At 40.8% G+C, this 19,811-nt stretch overlaps 2 protein-coding genes across 2 annotated transcripts; both read right to left on the bottom strand.

Annotated features, from left to right (window-relative positions):
• Nucleotides 1-37: 37 nt before the first annotated feature.
• On the bottom strand, nt 38-10,048 carry lad1 (ladinin). The gene is made up of 14 exons (XM_033628329.2): nt 9,858-10,048; nt 8,975-9,154; nt 8,183-8,462; nt 5,892-5,965; nt 5,113-5,284; nt 4,681-4,773; nt 4,327-4,370; nt 4,197-4,239; nt 3,966-4,009; nt 3,795-3,861; nt 3,550-3,684; nt 3,363-3,452; nt 698-823; nt 38-610 (listed from the first exon to the last, which is right to left on the bottom strand). Exons 1-13 carry the CDS (start codon nt 9,893-9,895, stop codon nt 725-727), a joined length of 1,359 nt encoding a protein of 452 aa, XP_033484220.1. The 5' UTR covers nt 9,896-10,048; the 3' UTR covers nt 38-610; nt 698-724.
• Nucleotides 10,049-15,578: 5,530 nt separating this feature from the next.
• On the bottom strand, nt 15,579-18,896 carry tnni1a (troponin I type 1a (skeletal, slow)). The gene is made up of 5 exons (XM_033628252.2): nt 18,814-18,896; nt 18,443-18,574; nt 17,243-17,332; nt 16,929-17,105; nt 15,579-16,279 (listed from the first exon to the last, which is right to left on the bottom strand). Exons 1-5 carry the CDS (start codon nt 18,820-18,822, stop codon nt 16,175-16,177), a joined length of 513 nt encoding a protein of 170 aa, XP_033484143.2. The 5' UTR covers nt 18,823-18,896; the 3' UTR covers nt 15,579-16,174.
• Between the last annotated feature and the right edge of the window lie 915 nt (nt 18,897-19,811).

The following is a 19,811-nucleotide window of genomic DNA, read 5'->3' on the forward strand; positions in this document are numbered from 1 at the left end:
TGTGTAAGTGAGCCAGTAAAAGAAATTTACAACAGACTTTGGTGGTAATAAAACATTTTATTTCTCAGACAGGCAGCATCTTGCCCACATTAACAGAACAAAAGGTATATTTTGCAGATTGGACAAAAACATACAATTACAGCTCCAGAATTCCTGCTACTGTAATTCAGTTAAAAAAAACATAGGCACCATTAAGACCCTTACCTGTTTAAAGTGCTTGAAAAATTACACAAAGTTAAGGCAAATAGCTGAAGCATTTTCAGATATATGTCATTGTCCTCCTTGTTTTCTGTCACGTGTCTTATCCTCTCATGTCCACTTTGCCTCCCACTCTTTTCCTCACACATTAAACAGTTTCAGTTTTGGAAATAAGACATACTTGTACTTCAAGAAGCGATGCAGAAGTGTATGATTTAAGCCTCCTAACTTTAAAAACAATATCCTCCTATTCAGTCCTTTACAGCTAAAACTCACTTTTTCTGTATGTGGCATATCTGTTTTTCTCATGTGCTCTGGCAGGGAATAAAAAAAGTAAAAAGCTTGAAGAAAGAATCAGTCATGGCATCCATTAATCCTCCAGTTGTCTTCATCTCTCGCCGTCTGCCAAATCCTACAAATAAGGGCACAAAAAGGCGAGAAATTAATGATTAAAAAAACACATGTTCTGTCAAAGTGCAGCGTGGGACAATAATCGTACCTGCTGGGCATTATAAATGGACTTCGGTCACTTGTAGATTTTGCCAGGGCTGGTTTTTGGGACACTCTCCTCCTCTCTGCTCTCAAACAGGCTCCTCTTACTGGTGATGTCCACATGTCTCAAGTCCTGCAAATAGTAATAGTTAACTCATTTTTAGGAGACAATCAGTCCTTTAAGGTTCAGTGTGGAGGATTTACGGAGATATCTGGACAGAAATGCAATATAATATGTAAGTTGTTGTAACATTAGCGTAAGAGCCATTTAAGCACATATTAATATTTGGAAAGAATTTCTGTGTTGATATGGCATGTCGTATAGCTTCAGACGATATTTAAGTTTACACAACAGTTTCTATATATTTTGAATAGTTTATAATAGTGGAGTGCTATTAAGTTATGTTTATATTTACTTTATTCATGTGTTAGAATACAGGCACAACTTATTTATGCCAGGTGTGGTACCATGGTGCGCGTGATTGTAGACAGCGGCATGCGTAAAAGATGACGTGAAGTTTGTGTTGATTTGGATCATAATAAAGTAATAAATAAAAGTTTTTGACCGTGTTATGCAGTGTTGTAGTGTAGTTACGGGAATATGATGAGAATATATATAAATAGGACATCAAGTCGGTAGTGGACCGTACAAAATGTAATTTTTTTTGTATTCTCAATAAACCTTGCTCAACTTTTTACCTGCCTCATGTGAGTACTGTAGATCTCCACAAAAGGAACAGAAACACCAGTCAAAACCAAGACACCTCACAAACTAAGTGGCCCAGGAACTGTGGTGTGTTGAAATGGCCACTACACTTAGAGTGAGCCGTTTTTATCTACATAGGGAGGTCACTGTCGTTAGCTGCCACCCCCTCTTTTTTTTTTTTTTTTTTTTTAAATCATTGGTCCATTTGTTTTGGAGAGGAGGAGACCTCTGTGAATAATGCAGCTCCTGATAAAAACCTTCTAAACATCTGGATCTTAAGTTATCTGAGAAAAATGGTGAGCATACATTAGCAGGTGCTGGGCAAGCGACCTGTCTGTGTGATCATTTGTAACGTGAAACTGCTTTATTCAGTGTTTGTACCGGTTTAAATCACCGGGTGTGTTTGTTTTGGAGAGGAGGAGACTTTTCTGGATAATTCGGCTACCGTAAAAACCTCCTGAAAAATGAATACAGAAGGAAATCCAACCGGAAGTTCACAAGTTGCAGCTGGTTACAGTCTGCTAGATGCCACTAAATCCTATGAATCCTACACACTGCTCCTTTAATACAACAGACAGAAAAAAATAAACATTTGCGCTCTCTCTTTTGCTCTTTCTCTGTATACATAAATCTATATAAATATCTATATGACTTTTTCAATGAGCACAAAAGACTTAGTTCTCTCAAATTTTGTTCACAAATTTGTTTAAATTCTTGTTAGTCAGCATTTTGCCAACATGACTCATCCAACTTGACCAGAGTGTCTACAGGTCTTCAAAAAGTCTTAAAATGCCTTAAATTCAATGTTACAACAATAAGGCCTTAAAAGTCATTAAATAGTCTTAAATTTGAATTTGTGAGGTCTTTAGTACTACAAACATTTTATCTAATTTATCAATTTTTTAGTTTCTTTTTGTGAAAATGAGTGAAGCCTTTCAATGTAAAAGTCCACATTTCTAATGTTACAAATCTTTAAAAAAAAACAAAAAAAACAAACTATAATACTGTCATTTTACTTCATACTTGCACTTACCTGTTGGCAAAATGTAGTTTGACTTTACTCACTCTAATAACCATATTCCTACACCTCTGCACAAGACCACATATATACTACTCCAAATATTTGTCCTGCATTTGGTTAAAAGTTGTCTTGAACAGGTTTTAAAAAGCATTAACATTAATGTCTGACACCTGTAGACCCTGCTAACAGGTATGGCATATCAAGATGCTGCAAAACAGCTTCATGAACTGCCAAATTCTCAGAAACGAACACTCAATTCAGGGACAACAGCTATGCTGGCAAAGTGCTCAGGAATTTTAAGTAGTTTGTGAACAAAATTTGAGAAAAGTCTTTTGTGTGTTCATCTTAGGTCTTTTATCTTAACTCATGAAAAATGGGGGTAAAACACAAGTGCTGTGTTTATATTTGTGTGTATACTGGTATCTGTCAAACATTTCTCTGTTATAAATGATAACCAAAAAGATTTTATTTTTGTGCGGAATATGACAAAGATGCCAGTGTCCCCGTAGCCATGGAAACCTTACTGTTAAAACTAACAGCAGTATGTCATAGAAACTTTTTTGAAATTGGGAATTAACTTTAAAACTAAACCTCTGAAGTTTAGTCAACCAGTTATCCAGTTAACCTTAAGAGAGCAAAATCTCTAAGCACCAAACTTAAGACAAATATCCACCACTCTAACATAACAGAATTAATGAAGACTGAATGTTCAATCAGTTGCCAGAACAGGAGGAGAAAACCTATTTGTAAAGACAACAAGGATCGTAATCTGAATGAGTTTACTAACAAAAGTAAGCAGCAGGAAGAAAAAATGAACCCTGCTAAGGACATCTGAGGCACATTCAGTACAGTAGAAAGAGCACTACTGCCCTCTAGCTGCTACACTTGTATAACCTCTTCCATGATGCAGTTTTAGTAGGAATAAAACAATGCAAATAGCCTCACAGTTGCAATGTGTGAAGACCCGGGTTGGTTGGTTTTGTTGAGCCAGCGGTTGATGCGATCTGACATTCCTGATGTGAAGCTCCTAAATTCCTGTTGATTTCAGACAGAGATGTGAAACAATAACAACACATATATGCTAATGATGTCATGCCTTGATGGCACATGTACATCTAATAAAGGACTGTACCTGTCTGGAAACTCCGGGGCTGGTGGGGCTCGCTGCCTGCTGCTCCTTCTCAAAGAGGCCTCTCTTCCTGGACACCTCGTCCAGCAGGAAGAGGGTCCTCTGGGTCACGTCTGGGGATCGTGGCATGTCTGACTTCTACACACATGTAGGAAGCAGAGTCAAGAAAAAAATGTTACCATAGGGTAAGGAAATGATTACTTGTACAGTTACTCAAGTTGCGTTATTCTGATTGAAGAGAGTCTGACCTGTGCAGCCTGAGCAAGTCTCTCCATCTTCTCCCGGATGGACCTGGATGAAATCCTCTGCCTAGAGCTGTACAAAACACAATGCACATATACACGGGTCCAGGTGTGTACACTTAACCTGACTGAGATAACAATAAGAGGTGCAAAAAAAGTTTGGCTGTTTAAACTCACTTTCTCTGGAAAGATGATGCTTTGTCTTCGTCTTCATTTTGGTCCTGGATAATTAACATAACACACTCTGTAAACCAGCCATGTACAAGTTTAAGACACCCAAGACCCAAGTCAACATCTGTCAATATCTCTCAATCGATATTAAAAGAATACAGTGATAATTCGATGATACAAACAAACTTAAAGTATTTGCATTCAGTGTCATCAGGTAAAAGTAAATTCTTATCTTACTGTGCTGGATTCAAACTTCTTGGAGGCAATCCTCACACTTGCGCTACAACAGAATAAAGACAATCAGCACTCAAACTGAGGCAGACGGATAGAAAAGAGACTAAAAATAAAGACAAGTATGTTTCCTTACCTCCTCTGCAGCGGCGCACTCTCCTCTTCTTTCTTCCTCATCATCTGTGTAAAACCGAACATATATGAATATGTGCTAGCAGACCTTACAGTCGTCCAAACATCAGCAGCTAATGACCAGCGCGGTTGTCCCGTCTGTGATACATCAGTGTTAACAAAGCAACCAGTCAGCAGTTAAAGGCTGATAAATATTGCTTCGGCTGTAAGGCTGAAGCTTAAGTGGCGCAAGCAAATGACCCTGAACTGATAGTCGAACAGCTGATGTGAGATTAAATCGTGTTTTAACAGTCAAATAGGCAAAAGTTAATGCTGGCATTTAGCAGGGAGTGTGTGTGCATGTGTTGGATGTGCTTACCCTGAAAGATATAGTCCTGGAGCTCTGCCTGACGAACGCAGGTTTGGTCGTCTCTTCAAAGTTGCTGTTGGAGGAAGAGCCGTTCACCCTGGTCTGGGGTAAAGAAAAATGATTTACTGCCACACAAGATCAGATTTATAATCCTAATCAGATGAAGATGAAGCTCAAGTGAGCATCTCTTCTATTCTTCAAGACCGTTTACGACTTAGTGCAAGCTTCAGGTACAACTATGGAGCCAATTATGTTTTATTTATTGGCACAAAGGCTGCAACTTTTCCTTTTTAACACTAGAGTGTGCTGTTGCTTCACTGAACTGATGAGCGGTGGTGTCAGCACTTTGCAGCCAAACTCCATGAAACAAGCAACACATGAAGCATAGATTGTTATGCTGTGAATTATGTCATCTAGCAGTGTGTTCATGTGTCAAAATACCTCCTGTGTGTGACCATTCGGGACGGGGCTTTGAGCTCCCTGAGGAGACGGGCTCTGGCAAGGCGACGGCCGGTGTTGTTGAGGTGACAGGGGGGCCGTCGGGGAGCGAGGGCTCATGGGACTTGTGCACCCGCTGGCGGAGGGGCTTTTGTCGAGCGAGATGGAGACAGAACTGCAAATACCAGAAATACAAGTGAGCTGAAAGGTTGGTTGGAGATGTGCATGAGAAAGCAACCAGTGATCCTGCTTCTGTCCTGATCTTGTATTAAAGTCTTTATTGCACCCTATTCACCAGTATCCTTTTGTCTAAGATCTATGTCCACCCCTGGCATAATAAAGACAGGCATAATGCTTTGAAATGATAAAATGATGCAATGGGGAACTTGTTTGTATATAAGGCTTCCTTGCTGTCTTGTTATCCGAACTTCTTAGACAGTAATCTCTCTGGCTATCCTGCTATTGTATGTACTGTAGTGATATTCAGGCACATGTCAAATACTCCAATGTGTCTCTTGAAGACTGGCTTGTAAGCACATATGGTTGTCTTCATATGGTTTATTATTTAAACAATAAACTAAGCCATTATAATCACTTTTATACTTGGAGGATGTATTGCTTTTGGTTGCTGTTCGACTGCTCTGCTATATTGTTCTTCTCCTTTGCTGCACTTTCGTTTCCTTGTCTGGAATCAATAACCTTTATCTTATCTCATCTTAAAAAATGTTTGATCCTTCCCGATGACTAACCTACGAAAACAACAAAAAATTGTGCTTATTAACCTGACAAACTTGCGAGCCGGGTTGGACGATGGCTTGGGGACAGGATCTTTGCTCGCCAACTCTCCATTTTCATGCTGACAAAGAAACAAACATGAGAGACAATCAACATGAGCGCACAGCATACAAGCTTTTGAACACCTGAGACACGCCTCGCATTACATAAGTGCGGTTATGGCCTAATTTGCAGGTAGACTGAATTAGAGCTGCCTGCCAGTGTCATAAAAGATAAAGTTCAAATTATGACCTTAAGCACACCTTATCAAGGTTTTATGGGTGATTTGCATGGTCATTTGATTCACTGGAAAAATGCAAGTCCAATAATGAGACAGGAAATGACCCCTACAGTATTTTCCTCAAAGTCTGTTATTGATCTCTATGGTTTGATGCGTCTCAAAGAAAATATTCCACAGTTGTTTATAACTATTGAATACATATGATATCACTATACACTCTGTCTGTCTGTCTGTCTGTCTGTCTGGCTTTGTTCACCTAAACATTGCCAGTAATGTACACTCAGGGTTTTTGTCTTCAGAGAGCATGTAACTTAAATATCTTCCCCTGAGAGGAAAAAAAGTTGTTGTTGTAGAATCTAGGAAATGATTAACTTGTCTCTCCCTCCGCGTGGGGTAACAGCTAACTGTGGTTAACCACACTGCAGGGTGGCACTGTTGGTAGTATTGTGTCATGACTGGGTGATGCATTAATAGCTTGGAGTGTTTGTCTACCTGTCTTGTCAAAATATTTGTCTGTCAGTGAAAGCGGTTCACTCTTTGATGCGCTAGCGGCATGAGTCTTGGGATGGCAGTGTTGGTGGTTCAGTCCACCAATTTAGTCCAGACTGAAGTGTCTCATCAACTATTGGATGGATTGCCATGAGTTTTTGTGCTGACTGTATGGGCTTTGGGTATCGGCCGATACAGAGGACCGATCCGACACCAGAGTTTATAAGCTGTATGCCTCGCTGTGTGGAGGTGACCGGGATCATTCTGCTATATGTACTTCAGGCTTGACTGACAGGGAGTAACAAATACCAACCAGCAATTTGTTTAAAAAAAAAAAAAATCAGATTTAACAGGAATTAGAGTTGAAGTGTACAACTTTTAAATGCAGCAACAAATTGGTCAAAACACAAACAGGAATTAAAGGTCCAGTGTGTAAGATTTAGGGGGATTTAGTGGAACCTAGTAGTTAGGATTGTAGATTACAACCAGCTAAAACTACTCCTGGTTAGAAATCCTTCAGTGTTCATTGTTCAGGAGGTTTTTAACAGAAGGAATTATCCACAGAGGTCTCTTCCTCTTCAAACAAACAGACCCAGTAATTTACACCAGTAAAAACACTGAAAAATCTGTGTTTTTCTGACGCTGCTTGGCGCAGATCGGCTTCTAACTACTGTGGCCGAAACGAAAATGCAAAAACACAAATGGCCCTGCCTAGAGCCAGTGTTTGGTTTGTTCGTTCTGGGCTACTGTAGAAACATGGTGGTGCAACATGGCGGTCTCCATAAATAAGGGCCTGCTTCCTATGTAGACAGAAATAGCTCATTCTAAGGTAAAGAAAATACAAAACTTTTTTTTTTCTTCAGGTGATTATACACTAAAGAAAATGTACTCACTATGTTATATTCCATTTCTGCCTGTATGTCCTCCTAAATCCTACACTCTTTTAAAAATGTTTAAAATTCCAATATGAAACAATACAGCGGCATAAAATGCGAACATAATACGAACTACCAGTGTGCTGCTTGTACGTGCATGACATAAACGTTGCATGGAATTGAATACATCGGCCCCATTGTAACCCGTTCCAGGTGTTTGAGTTACTATTGACCCTTACTGGTGCATCCCTAATTCATGGTCCCCAGAAGATGAATGCTAATGACTTCGGTGATTCGGTCACTTTTCCTTTAGCATCATCAGCAGGTCAAAGTTTCCACATATCCCTTAAAATGTCTCAACAACTACTGCCTGGATTAGCATAAAATTTGGTTCAGACATTCATGGTTTCCAGATGATGTAATCGCTTTGATGATCGAGTGACTTTTTATGTAGTGCGATCATCAGGTCAAAATTTCACTTTGAAGAATACTGAATACTGCAAAACTAATGACATCCCCATCAGCCTATGCTGTCCTTTGTATTTAGTGCTAATTAGCAAGCATAATCATGTTAGCATTTAGCTCAAAGCCCACTATACCCAAGTCCTCCCACACAGAGCCTCTAGCTATCGGCAGACTCTTGAGTTTATTTCACAGTGCTGACAAGTACTGTAATAAGTGACTCCAGTCTTACTTGTCTGTTTGTGGTGTTAGTGCTGCTGCTGTTGGTGGGGCTGTAAGTAGCTGTATTTGGGGTTGGTTGTGGTTTGGACATGGTGTTCACAGAGGGCAACACACTATCCTGCTCCTCATCCATGTCCCCCAGTAGCTCCACCCTGGTTCCTCCCCCGCAAGCCTCTGCTTCGCCGTCTTCTGCCTCCTTCTGTCTCCTCAACGTCTCCACGTGCCTCAACCTCCGCTTTTCATCGCGGACACGCAGCATCTCCACAAAGTCCAGTTGCATCTGCTCCAAGCTGAAAAGAGAAAGCATGTACGTATTATATGGATCGTCTCTAGCGAGGGAAAGGACCTGTCAGTCCTGTATCTGATCAGGTTTCTCCAATGAATGGCTCTATAGTTCCTCTCTTTCTTTGAAGACTGATTCTGCTCCAGGAACTCAGCTGGTGGTGTTTTTGACAACTTTTCAAACTTTCCCTACATGGTGTCGGGTTTCTTCATGTGTTTGGAAAGTATACAGATGACACACACCCTTGGGACAAAAGTATAAGAATCCTCTCACTCTCTGCTACTGAAATCCATCCACTAAAAAAAGATGGACCATGGATTCCTACATCCCTGTGGCCTCTAACATACAAGACAGATGTAGAGAATGAAACAGGAAGACACAGTAGCCATGCGTACACAAGCAGAGAGAAGAAGAGGGGAGCACACACCTCCAGCAACAGACTCATGTTCAGACAGTCTACAAATCAAGCTTTGACACGTACAAACGAATAAAAGTATTTTACTAAATCGTGAGAATAACCTGCTGAGGCCCTGGGACGTCTCGCTTGTGGAGTCTGTCCCAAAGGTGCTATCGCTGGTGGGCGTGTCTCTGGTTGTGTGGCTGAAGTCATCATCAGGGTCAGCGGTGGAGCTCTTCACCCTCCTCCTCCTCTCCCTTTCCACCTCCTCCTCATCTTCCATCGTCCACTGGCGAGCTAGGCTGAGGACAGTTAGAAAGACACGCACATAATAATCAGAGAACAAGGACGTGAAACAGAAAATGAAACAGAGGCACAAAATGGTGTCCAGCACTCAACATGCAAGTTTCCATGAAATCTAAATTAAAGGCTTGTTTTGGTTGTTGCAAAGGAGAGATTAGAGTTGTAATAACGGTTACACAGAACCTGCTTTACTCGTCTATCAACTGCTGCTTGCCTGTCTGAACAACCTTAAATAAACCATTCAGTCCAGTATTATGCAGGATGTGTGTGCAAAACACAGCATTTATTATCAGTTACAGTGAGCTAATGTTTCCTCTGGAGGAACACATGCATTTATTTACTCTGAAATAATCCAGTTATCTCCAGACTTTAACCTGAAAAAGCCAGCTGCGACTTTATAGCACATTATTCAAATGTAAAAGCAAAGGTTAAAGAGGCTGTGATGAGAATAATGGTACCAAAGGAGACAGGAAATAGCTCAGTGTTTCACAACTGCTGACACATATTATAAAGTCTCTAACTTAATATTATTAACTTATTTTTGTTAATGTAGGCTGCAAAGGTGAGCTACTTCTATGCTACTATAGTGACTAAAGTCAAAGTCTGTAACATCCACTGTCAAAAAGCAGCAGCAGCAGCAGATGGTGCTGTCAAACACAGGTGTCTTTTCTCTTATAAAGAAAGCTCTAGATTTAATCTTACCTGGACAAAACCGACCAGTTCTTCCGACTGATGGACATATTGGACGACAAAAAAAAAAACGATATAAAAGTTTCCAGGTGCACTTCGCTCACGGACAGGAAAGAGTCGACTGACGGGCACTCTGTGGGCGGCAGTCAGATTACAGTCAGTGCGGCACAAAGCGGTGCACCTTTACCCTGCTGCAGCTCACTGAGGCGTCACGTGACTGCAAAGGTAAGCGACCCACCTGAGAGTGAGAGAGACAGAGCGAGAGTGTGTCTCCATGTATGGTGCAAATGTGGCAGGTATTATAGCCGTGATACTGCGACACAAGTAAAGCTAACACAGTTGGCAGTAATAACCAAGGCAAATGTGATGCAGTTAACAGGAAGCTGTGGTTACTCAGCAAATAACACATAGGTTATTTGCACATACATGCATAGAAAATACCGGAAAAAGACATTAAAAGTCAAAACAATGTGCATTCAATATTGCACACATAAACAGAAAAAAGATATATATACATAATTGAATAATAGTTCCAGACTAAGAAGTATTACAAAATGGTTAAAGATGTACAATTCACAAACAAAAAATAAATAAATTACAAATAAATCAATTAAGTGTTGAAAGTCTTTGCAAATTATAGTCCTTTTCAGATGTTTTTGAATAATAATAATGTAGATGATGATTGTAGAGACTGAAGAAGGTCGTTCCAAAGAGATGGTCCTCTGTATTTTAATGAATGTTGATTAAGAGATACTGGTAAATCTACCTGTAATAAGACCTGCAGAACCTTTATGGAGTTTTTGAGCAAGGCTACCATTCACTTGGTTAATAACTGCTATTTTCATTTTGCTTTTTATTTGTTTTTATTCATTTTTTTTTTAATTTTTATTTTATCTTGTTTAATTTATTTTTATGTTATTTTATCCTATTTCATTTATGTATTTATTTATTTTTAATGTCATTTTATTTTATCTTATTTAATTTATTTTCAGTGTTATTTTATTTTATCTTATTTGATTTATTAAATTATTTATTTTTATTGTTATTTTATTCTATCCTATTTTATTTATTTATTTATTTTCAATGTCATTTTATTTATTTATTTTTAATGTTATTTTGTTTTATTATTTATTCTGTTTTATTTACTTTTTTCCCTTATCTTATTGCTATTATCATTTTCAATCTGTGTCTGATGTTAGATTTGAATATTTATTTTATTATTATCACTTTGAGTAAGGGTGGGAGGGGTATAGGAATATGGGAGATTAGGGTACGAATTAACAGTATGCGTTCAGTTCATGTTCTCACTGTTGTAGGTTTTGTATACCAACCAGAGACCAGTTCGCTATGACATCATTAATATGTCATTGTATACTGCCCATAAATCTGATAGAAAATTGATAAAAAGATTTGTGAAAGAACATTGATTAAGAGAAGTCTGACAATATAACACATTCTCACTCTGACCTCGTCACATATTGACGTTTGGTTTCCACATTCACATACGACGTGCAAGGTACCCTGGGTGCGTTGGTTGTTGACATGTCTTTTTCTTTCAACAACAAACACACATGGTTGTGTTTAGGCAACAAAAACGTGGTTAGGTTTAGGAAAAAGAACAGGGTTTAGCTTTAGAATCTTACAGGACACGAACACCGTTCTCTTGGGTGAAAGTCGTGGTTTGTTGGACCCAAGCCACATCATGAAAGGCCCAGGGGCCCAGAGAGTCAGAGCCCCTCCTGGCCTTCACCATAGACTATAAATGATGGAAGTAGCTACCGTGACATCACCTGTTGGTTGGTGGACTGCTGTTTTTAAGCCTCGAGTCAGCATTTCGGTGTTTGCCATCTTGGCTTTTTTTCAGTGCTGGACAGTAAAGAAGTAAATTTACTTTATTACTGTATTTAAATACAGCTTTTGAGTATCTGTACTTTATTTGAGGTTTTCTTTTTTTTGTGCACACTTATTACTCTGTTTGCTCCGTTTACTGCACACAAACCTTATCGCAGCTTACAAGAAGTTGTCTGTCCTTGTAGTGTTTGCAGTTTTTGTGCTTTGTTTGGTCAAATGTTTATGGATTTGCCCACGAAGTTGTTGTACACTGTTAGAAATATGATCATAGGGGCGGCCTCTAGCTCAGCCAGTAGAGCATCCGCCCCATGTGGGCTGAGTCTCCCGCAGCGGCCCGGGCTGGATCCCAACCTGCGGCCCCTTGCTGCGTGTCATCCCCATTCTCTCCCCCCACCCATAATAAGGGTGAAAAGCCCAAAAAAAGAATCATGAAAAAAAAGAATATTTTTACTCAACATTTGGCCGTGAATTCAAATAGGACTCGATGTTGTGTGTGTGTGTGTGTGTGTGTGTGTGTGCGTGTGTGCATGCATGTGTGTGTGGGTGTGTGTGTACACAGCAATGCGTTGAGAATAAAAATAAACAAAAGCTTTGAATTCTTAAGTTTGTAATAGCAAGTCTTCCAGTACTTCAACCGAAGCAATAATTTGACTCAGCAACTTTCACTTGTATAGGAGCAGTATTTGACAAGGACTATCTTTGAGTCAAGTAATAGAGTTGTGTACTTTGTCCATCACTGGCTTTTTGGAGCCAGAAGTGACTACATTTGGATGAAAGGCTGGAGTTGTGGAGAAGCGAGGGGTGGTTGCGACACCTCGCATAGTTGTCATGAATGTTAAAATTAGCTTTAGAGACGAAAATTGTTGGCTGTAAACATATTTATTTATGCTGTTAAGTTGGGCATTATAACATGGGGGTGTGTGGGGATTTACTCTGTTTTGGAGCCAGTCTCAAGTGGCCATTTGTTGAACTGCAGTTTTTGGAACTTCCACATTGGCTTCATTTCTTTGCCTTGGAGGCTTCCACTTGGCCTTACCTGCAAAATTCACTCAAAGAGACAGGTATTGACCAGGAAGAGACCTAAAATGACCTCTAAGAAACATAAAAGGACAACAAAGAGACACAGAAAGACCACTAAACGACCCAAAGCAACTGTAGCGAGACTCAGAATGACGACAGAAAGACACATAAAACAATTACAAATAGACACAAAACCACAGAGAGATGCATAACTACTACAAGGAGATGTAAAAAAATAACAAAAAGAGACTAAATAACTGTAAATTCTGTGTGTCTTGCTCCCATGTAGGAGAGGTGGTGGGGCCCTTTGCATGTCTGTGCCCAGGGGCCCATTGTCTCATAATCCGCCCATGGTTGCACTGGGCAGTGATTCTCTTTACAGTGTGAGTCAGACTGTTTGCTCTGCTGTGTGCAGCCACACCTGTCCTCAGAGCCCAGTGTGTCGGACTCTGACCCAGGCTCGGGCTCAGTCCAACACACACACACACACACACACCCTCTACCTCACCTGGCTTTATTACCAAACATTCCCGTGCTATATTCTGCTCAGACCACAGGGCCACAATAAACAGGATGAGATGCTATCATAATTACATTGTAGCTTTTGATCCCTCCTTTTGTGTGTTTGAGCAAACATGAGCCTGCTTCACTCATATTTGGAGAAGGCCGGCTTATATCTTGTACCATTAAGATGCTATCTGATGAGACTAGTTTGCATGTCACTCCCTGGCCAAAGAGGGAAAGCCTGCAACAGCGCCGTCATTGTAAACACTGAAGACTTAGTTTTGTGTGTCTGTGTCTCTGTGCTGCTGCAGTGTTCATATGATGGGAAACTGTATTTAGTAACACATGACTACTGCAGGTTCTTTGCATCCACCGGGATAAGGTGATAATGATTAAAGCTCCATTGCGGAAGCACTTTTCAGGGAGTGCTTTATGAACATGCAAAACAGACGGCAACTAAAGATGAATGTTTTACAGCTGTGGACAGGATGCTGATGTAGACAGCTGGCAGATGCATAAGCATATCAGCAGAAATGTGCTCTCTCACAGAAGTGCCTCTGTGTGAGATACATCTCGTGGAGTCTGAGATCATGCTTGTCCATAGGAGTATGAAATAAGATGAAGAGTCTACAGCAGGGATACTCAACTTGCTTTACCCAGGAGCCACTTTTGTGAAATGACAGGAAGCCAGGGGGCAGTAACAAACAAATATTAATGATATTTATCAGTATACACTCATCGGCCACTTTGTTAGGTACACCTAGTACCAGGTTTGACCCCCTTTTGCCTTCAGAACTGCCTTAATTCTTTGTTGTGAATCTCCCGTTCCACCACATCCCAACTGACTGAGATCTGCTGACTGTGGAGGCCATTGGAGTACAGTGAACTCATTGTCATGTTAAAGAAACCAATCTGAGATGATTTGAGCTTTGTGACATGGTGCGTTATCCTGCTGGAAGTAGCCATCAGAAGATGGGTACACTGTGGTCATAAAGGGATGGACACGGTCAGCAACAATACTCAGGTAGGCTGTGGTGTTTAAACCATGCTCAGTTGGTACTAAGGGGCCCAAAGTGTGCCAAGAAAATATCCCCTACACCATTACACCACCACCAGCAGCCTGAACCGTTGATACAAGGCAGGATGGATCCATGCTTTCATGTTGTTTACACCAAATTCTGACCCTACCATGTGAATGTGGCAGCAGAAATCCAGACTCATCAGACCAGGCAACGTTTTTCCAATCTTCTGTTGTCCAGTTTAGGTGAGCCTGTGTGAACTGTAGCCTCAGGTTCCTGTTGTTAGCTGACAGGAGTGGCACCTGGTGTGGTCTTCTGCTGCTGTAGCCCATCTGCTTCAAGGTTGGACGTGTTGTTGGTTCAGAGATGGTCTTCTGCAGACCTTGGTTGTAACCAGTGGATATTAGAGTTACAGTTGCCTTTCTATCATCTTGAACCAGTCTGGCCATTCTCCTCTGACCTCTGGCATCAACAAGGCATTTTCACCCAGAGAACTGCTGCTCACTGGATATTTTCTCTTGTTCGGACCATCCTCTGTAAACCCTAGAGATGGTTGTGTGTGAAAATCCCAGTAGATCAGCAGTTTCTGAAATACTCAGACCAGCCCATCTGGCACCAACAACCATGCAACGTTCAAAGTCACTTAAATCACCTTTCTCCCCCTTTCTGATGCTCGGTCTGAACTTCAGCAGGTCGTCTTGTCCATGTCTACATGCCTAAATGCATTGAGTTACTGCCACGTGATTGGCTGATTAGCGGTTTTTAGCTATTAGGTTTTGAGGACATTCCGGGCTGAGCCCTTACCTCTGAGGGATCCTCACACTTTGTTTTTTGATGAACAAGTTCTATTTTGATGCTTTTTCATTCGCCCTGGCACATTATCTACATTCAAATTACCAAATTATTCCCAGGGTAAATCAATATTCATTGTGAATTAAAAAAAAGGTGGGCGGGAAACCTGGCACCATATCGCGGGCCAGATGTGGCCTGTGGGCCTAAGTTGAGGATCACTAGTCTACAGCCATGCTAGCAACTTGTTGAGCTTCAAGACAGCAGTGCTTTGAGCTAAATAATAATGTCTACTTGCTAACATGCTCACAATGACATTGTCATGCTTATTTTTAGCACATATAATGCTTATCATGTTCACCATTCTAATGATTAGCACAAAACAAACAGTACAGCTGAGGCTGATGGGAACATCATTAGTTTTGCAGGTATCTGGTCATAAACCAAGGTATTGGACAAAAGAAAAATTTACCTGATCTCTAATATATGATACTTGCACTACTGCAAAGCAGTAGGCACCAAAAACCTTGAAGGGCTGATTCACATATTGTTTTATTTTATTTAAAGAAAGCCATTTTTATTGAGCACACATATACAGAAAAAAAACACAAAGAAATTATGAAACATTTATGTGTTTTACTGTTGCTGTTGTTAATGTTGCTGTAAATCCAGCTTATGAAGTGCACATCATTTTGTTACAATTCACAAAACCACAGGTCATGCTTACAGTCTATCACCAAGCAAGAATATCGAAGATGCAGTTTAAATTGGTCAGATGATTATTGGCTCTAATATCATTTGACCTCCCAGTTAAGTTACAGTATTATCCACTGTTGTCTTAAAAAGATACAAGCTGCCTTTTTTGACTTAGCTGTAACGAACATAAGCCTAAATTTCTGGGGTTCAGGTGCAATATCAGTTATGAGAAGTTCATTTATATAACCATGTCAACGCATATCAAACAGATCAGTTCTTGGGGAAAGTGGAGAAAACTTTTTAGGAGTGAGTCCTCCATGGCAGGGGTATACACAAGAATGACAGTAGAAATGCAGAGGCTGCAATAGGCCGTTGAAAAACAAGATCAATTCAGAGGCAGGAAGAGCGATGTCGCACACATGACACCAACCCGTCCGTCGCCTTCTGGGTTCACTGGGCGGGCCCCTTAGCAGCATCGAACATTTTCTTCCTTCCCTCCATCCCTGACATGGCCTCCACGTTCTTCCTCCAGTCACTGTCCTCTACTGGCCTCTTCTGCAGACAGAGTTAAATGGTGTAAAAGGAAAGAAAGAACTGGAACAGTCATGTGTTTATTTGGTTTTTTAAGAGACAGAGAAGTAGAGCAGGTTCAGATAATCTTTTTGTCATCATTGTTGAGTCAAAGCCTTTGAGCTCCATGTTGTCATCTGGGAATCCCCTATGAGAGTACTGTATAACCGTGCTAGTATAACTGGTTTACAGCGCTTAATACACACTCTAAGACACACACATCCATTCAAGCACACACACAGAGACATGCCAGCACCGGCTAATCTGCACATGTTCACACACAAACACACACACACTGATCAGGGAGCAGAACCGTTCACAAAAGCTTCTTTTCTGTGTACAATGGGATCATTATCTTGTGTACTGTACCTCCTCTCTCTCTCTCACACACACAAGGTTGCCGCCCTGCACTGGCCTACTGCTCAGTATCTCAAACACACCCTTCACACACACAGAAACACACTTTTCAGGTGTCCCATGGCACTTGATGCACTGACGTCATGTGTGTATCTGAAACTTCGCAGTAGCTATACCTTGCACACTTGCCCTAAGGAAGGGTTACACATCTTGTGTGGGCCGGTTTGTTTGTCTTCATGTGCGTGCATGTACGAGTGTGTTTTCCTTCTGCACACACCTTCTCAGTGTCCTCTTTCTTGACAGACTTCAGGTTGGCTCGGAGGTCCATGGACACTTTGTGCTTGGAGCCCAGCAGGGAGCGAAGGATGGCATCAGCAGACACACGAACACGACGAAGATTAGGCCTCTTGAATTTCCCCCTGAGGTCCAACACCTTGATGTTCAGGTCTTTAATCTGGAGCAGGGACAGAGAATTGCAAGGCAATTACCATCAGTGCTGGAGGATGTTCTCATGGTGACTGCTCAGCTGCATGAGCTTATATGATCTTTACATTTTTAATTCTGGAAACAGGCAGACAAAGTGATGTATACCTCACGTGTGTTGAGCATGACTTTGGCTTCGATGTCGTATCGCTCCTCATCCACCACATCTATCTTGGCATGGAGCTCTTTGCAGAGGTCCTGTGCATTTACACATAAAACACAAAGGTTAAAAATGTGTATGTCATGAAAGTGATCACATCAGTCATTATTGCTTTCCAGAGCAACCTCAAATTTGTGCATCTGGAAAAGTTTTACTTTTAGATGCTCATCCTTTATATCTACCTGAGAAGGAGCTGCAAAGCCTCGAATTTGCCTTTTGAAGGTCCAGTGTGTAAGATTATGGGGGATATATTGGCAGACATGGAATGTACTATAACAAGTATTCTTTAGTGTATAATCACCTCAAAAAAAAGGGTCATCATGTTTTTGTTACCTTTGAATGAGCTGTTTATATCTACACAGAAAGTCCACTATGTTGCACCATGTTTCTACAGTAGCTCAGCTCTAGATAGGGCCATTTGCATTTTCGTATCAGCCACCTTAGTCAGCAGCCCCTCTGCAATGCCTCGCAACGGAGAAACACCTTTTACCAGTTTCAATCACCGGGTCCATTTGTTTTGGAGAGGAAGAGAACCCTGTGGATAATTCGGCTCCTGGTAAAAACTCCCCGAACGTCTAGATCTTAAGTTATCAAGAAAATATGTGAGCACACGTGAGCAGTTGCTGGGATAGCGGCCTGTCTGCGACAAACCAAAAAGCGTTGGAGAAACACTGACTTGTAACGTGGAACTTAATTCATCGTTTTTATCATTTGTAATCACCTTGTTTGTTTGTTTTTGAGAGAAGACCTCTGCGGATGATTGGGCTCCTGGTAAAAACCTCCTGAACAGTGAACACTGATGGAATCCTAACCAGGAGTTCACACTTGGGACATGGGGGAAGTTTCAGCTGGTTGCAGTTCTCACCACTAAATCTTACACACTGTTCCTTTGAGAGAATTTGCTGAAGTAGAAATCTATATTTAGAGGTGTTTTGGTTTTTGATGTGGAGGTGGAGGAAGCAGCAGTGCGACAGAGTTATGTGGCACAGTTCTTGAAAAGATCCAGGTTGGGAAAAGGATGTTTGCAGCCTGAACTGACAACAAATGGAAGAACTTCTTTAGTAGCTTTGACAGAATTTACATTGCTGAAGAGACGCTGGAGGGAGTGAAGAATGGGATGGATGTGGTACAATTAGAGGAGAAGTTACCTGTAGCTGTGCAAGGCTCAGGCCGCTTGTGTTCAGAGGAGGAGCTCTCTCTGACAGATAGTTCTGTTTCTCCTCCTCTTTAACCACAACCTCTTGTTCCAATTCCTCCTTAGCCTTTGCCACCATCAGACTCTGCACAAAAGGACATATAACACAGTGTAACTCAGGATGCTCTTACATGTCTCTGAGCACACCAGCACTTAAAGACAAGTCTTCTAGATACATTCATGGCACACACTTTCGATATTCAGATGTATCTGTATATCAGTAGATTGCAGTGCAGTACAGCCACTGAGAACATGACCTCTGCTGCCCTCCTGTGGTCAAACACATACATGACATTATGATCCATAGTCCATGATCTAGCTTACCTTGAGCATCAGCTTCCTTGAAGCTGAGATCTTTGGCTTCCTCTTGTTGGAAAACACAATTTAGGACAGCACAATTGAAATGTTAGTTCTTCACTTGCAGCTTAAAATATAATTATTTAAATAGTTTCTGTGGAATATTTTTAGCATTGAGAAATTGTTTAACAGTCAGTGAATGAAAAAGGTCTTACCTCTTGCCTGTAAAGAAAAGTGGACAAGATTTAGAGGAAAGGAAAGTGCAAAGATTATAAACAAAGTTCATAAATATTTGTTTTGTTTGTGTCTATATGTGTGTGAATGATTAAATGATCTATAAAAAGACCACAAAAACCAGATCACTCACACGTGCTCAGGCATCCTGCTGATGAGATCTAACTGGAAGAGAAACAGAAGAGATTATAAACATACACACACACACACACACACACACACACACACACACACACACGTACACACACACTGAACAGTTGGCACTGTGTGTTCATTAACTTTTGGAGGGTTGTATCATGTTTCCTAGCGTCTCTGATGTGAGCGCCATCTCTGAATGTGGAGTCGGTTTCAGTGTTTGTTAGTTGTTGGCAGGTCAATCGTACAACACACTGACTTCTGCCCTTCTGCTTCTTACAACTCTCTTGACACTTGAAAGTCATACTTCATAGAAGTGTGACCTCTACTTTTAATGTCTCACAAAACCTTACCACCACATGTTGAAGGTATATGAAAGGTGGGTAGGATGGAAGCTGAAACAGCTGAAGGTAAATGGATGAAATCGATAGGTTAAAGTAATTGATATACATTTGAAATAGTACGCTGAAAGTAATGGATATAAAGCGTGACCTTAACATAATATATGGATAAATGGTTAAAATCATTCAGTCAAACCACTGGATAAACACTGAAAGCTGCCAGGTATAATTATGCATAAATGGTTGAATTAAATGGCGGCGGTGCATCTGTCAAAAAGGATGGGTGGTCTAGGTAACCTTAAATTAAGCTTTAAC

Source organism: Epinephelus lanceolatus, chromosome 8 (assembly GCF_041903045.1).
Source record: "Epinephelus lanceolatus isolate andai-2023 chromosome 8, ASM4190304v1, whole genome shotgun sequence".
NCBI classification, from domain to species: domain Eukaryota; kingdom Metazoa; phylum Chordata; class Actinopteri; order Perciformes; family Serranidae; genus Epinephelus; species Epinephelus lanceolatus.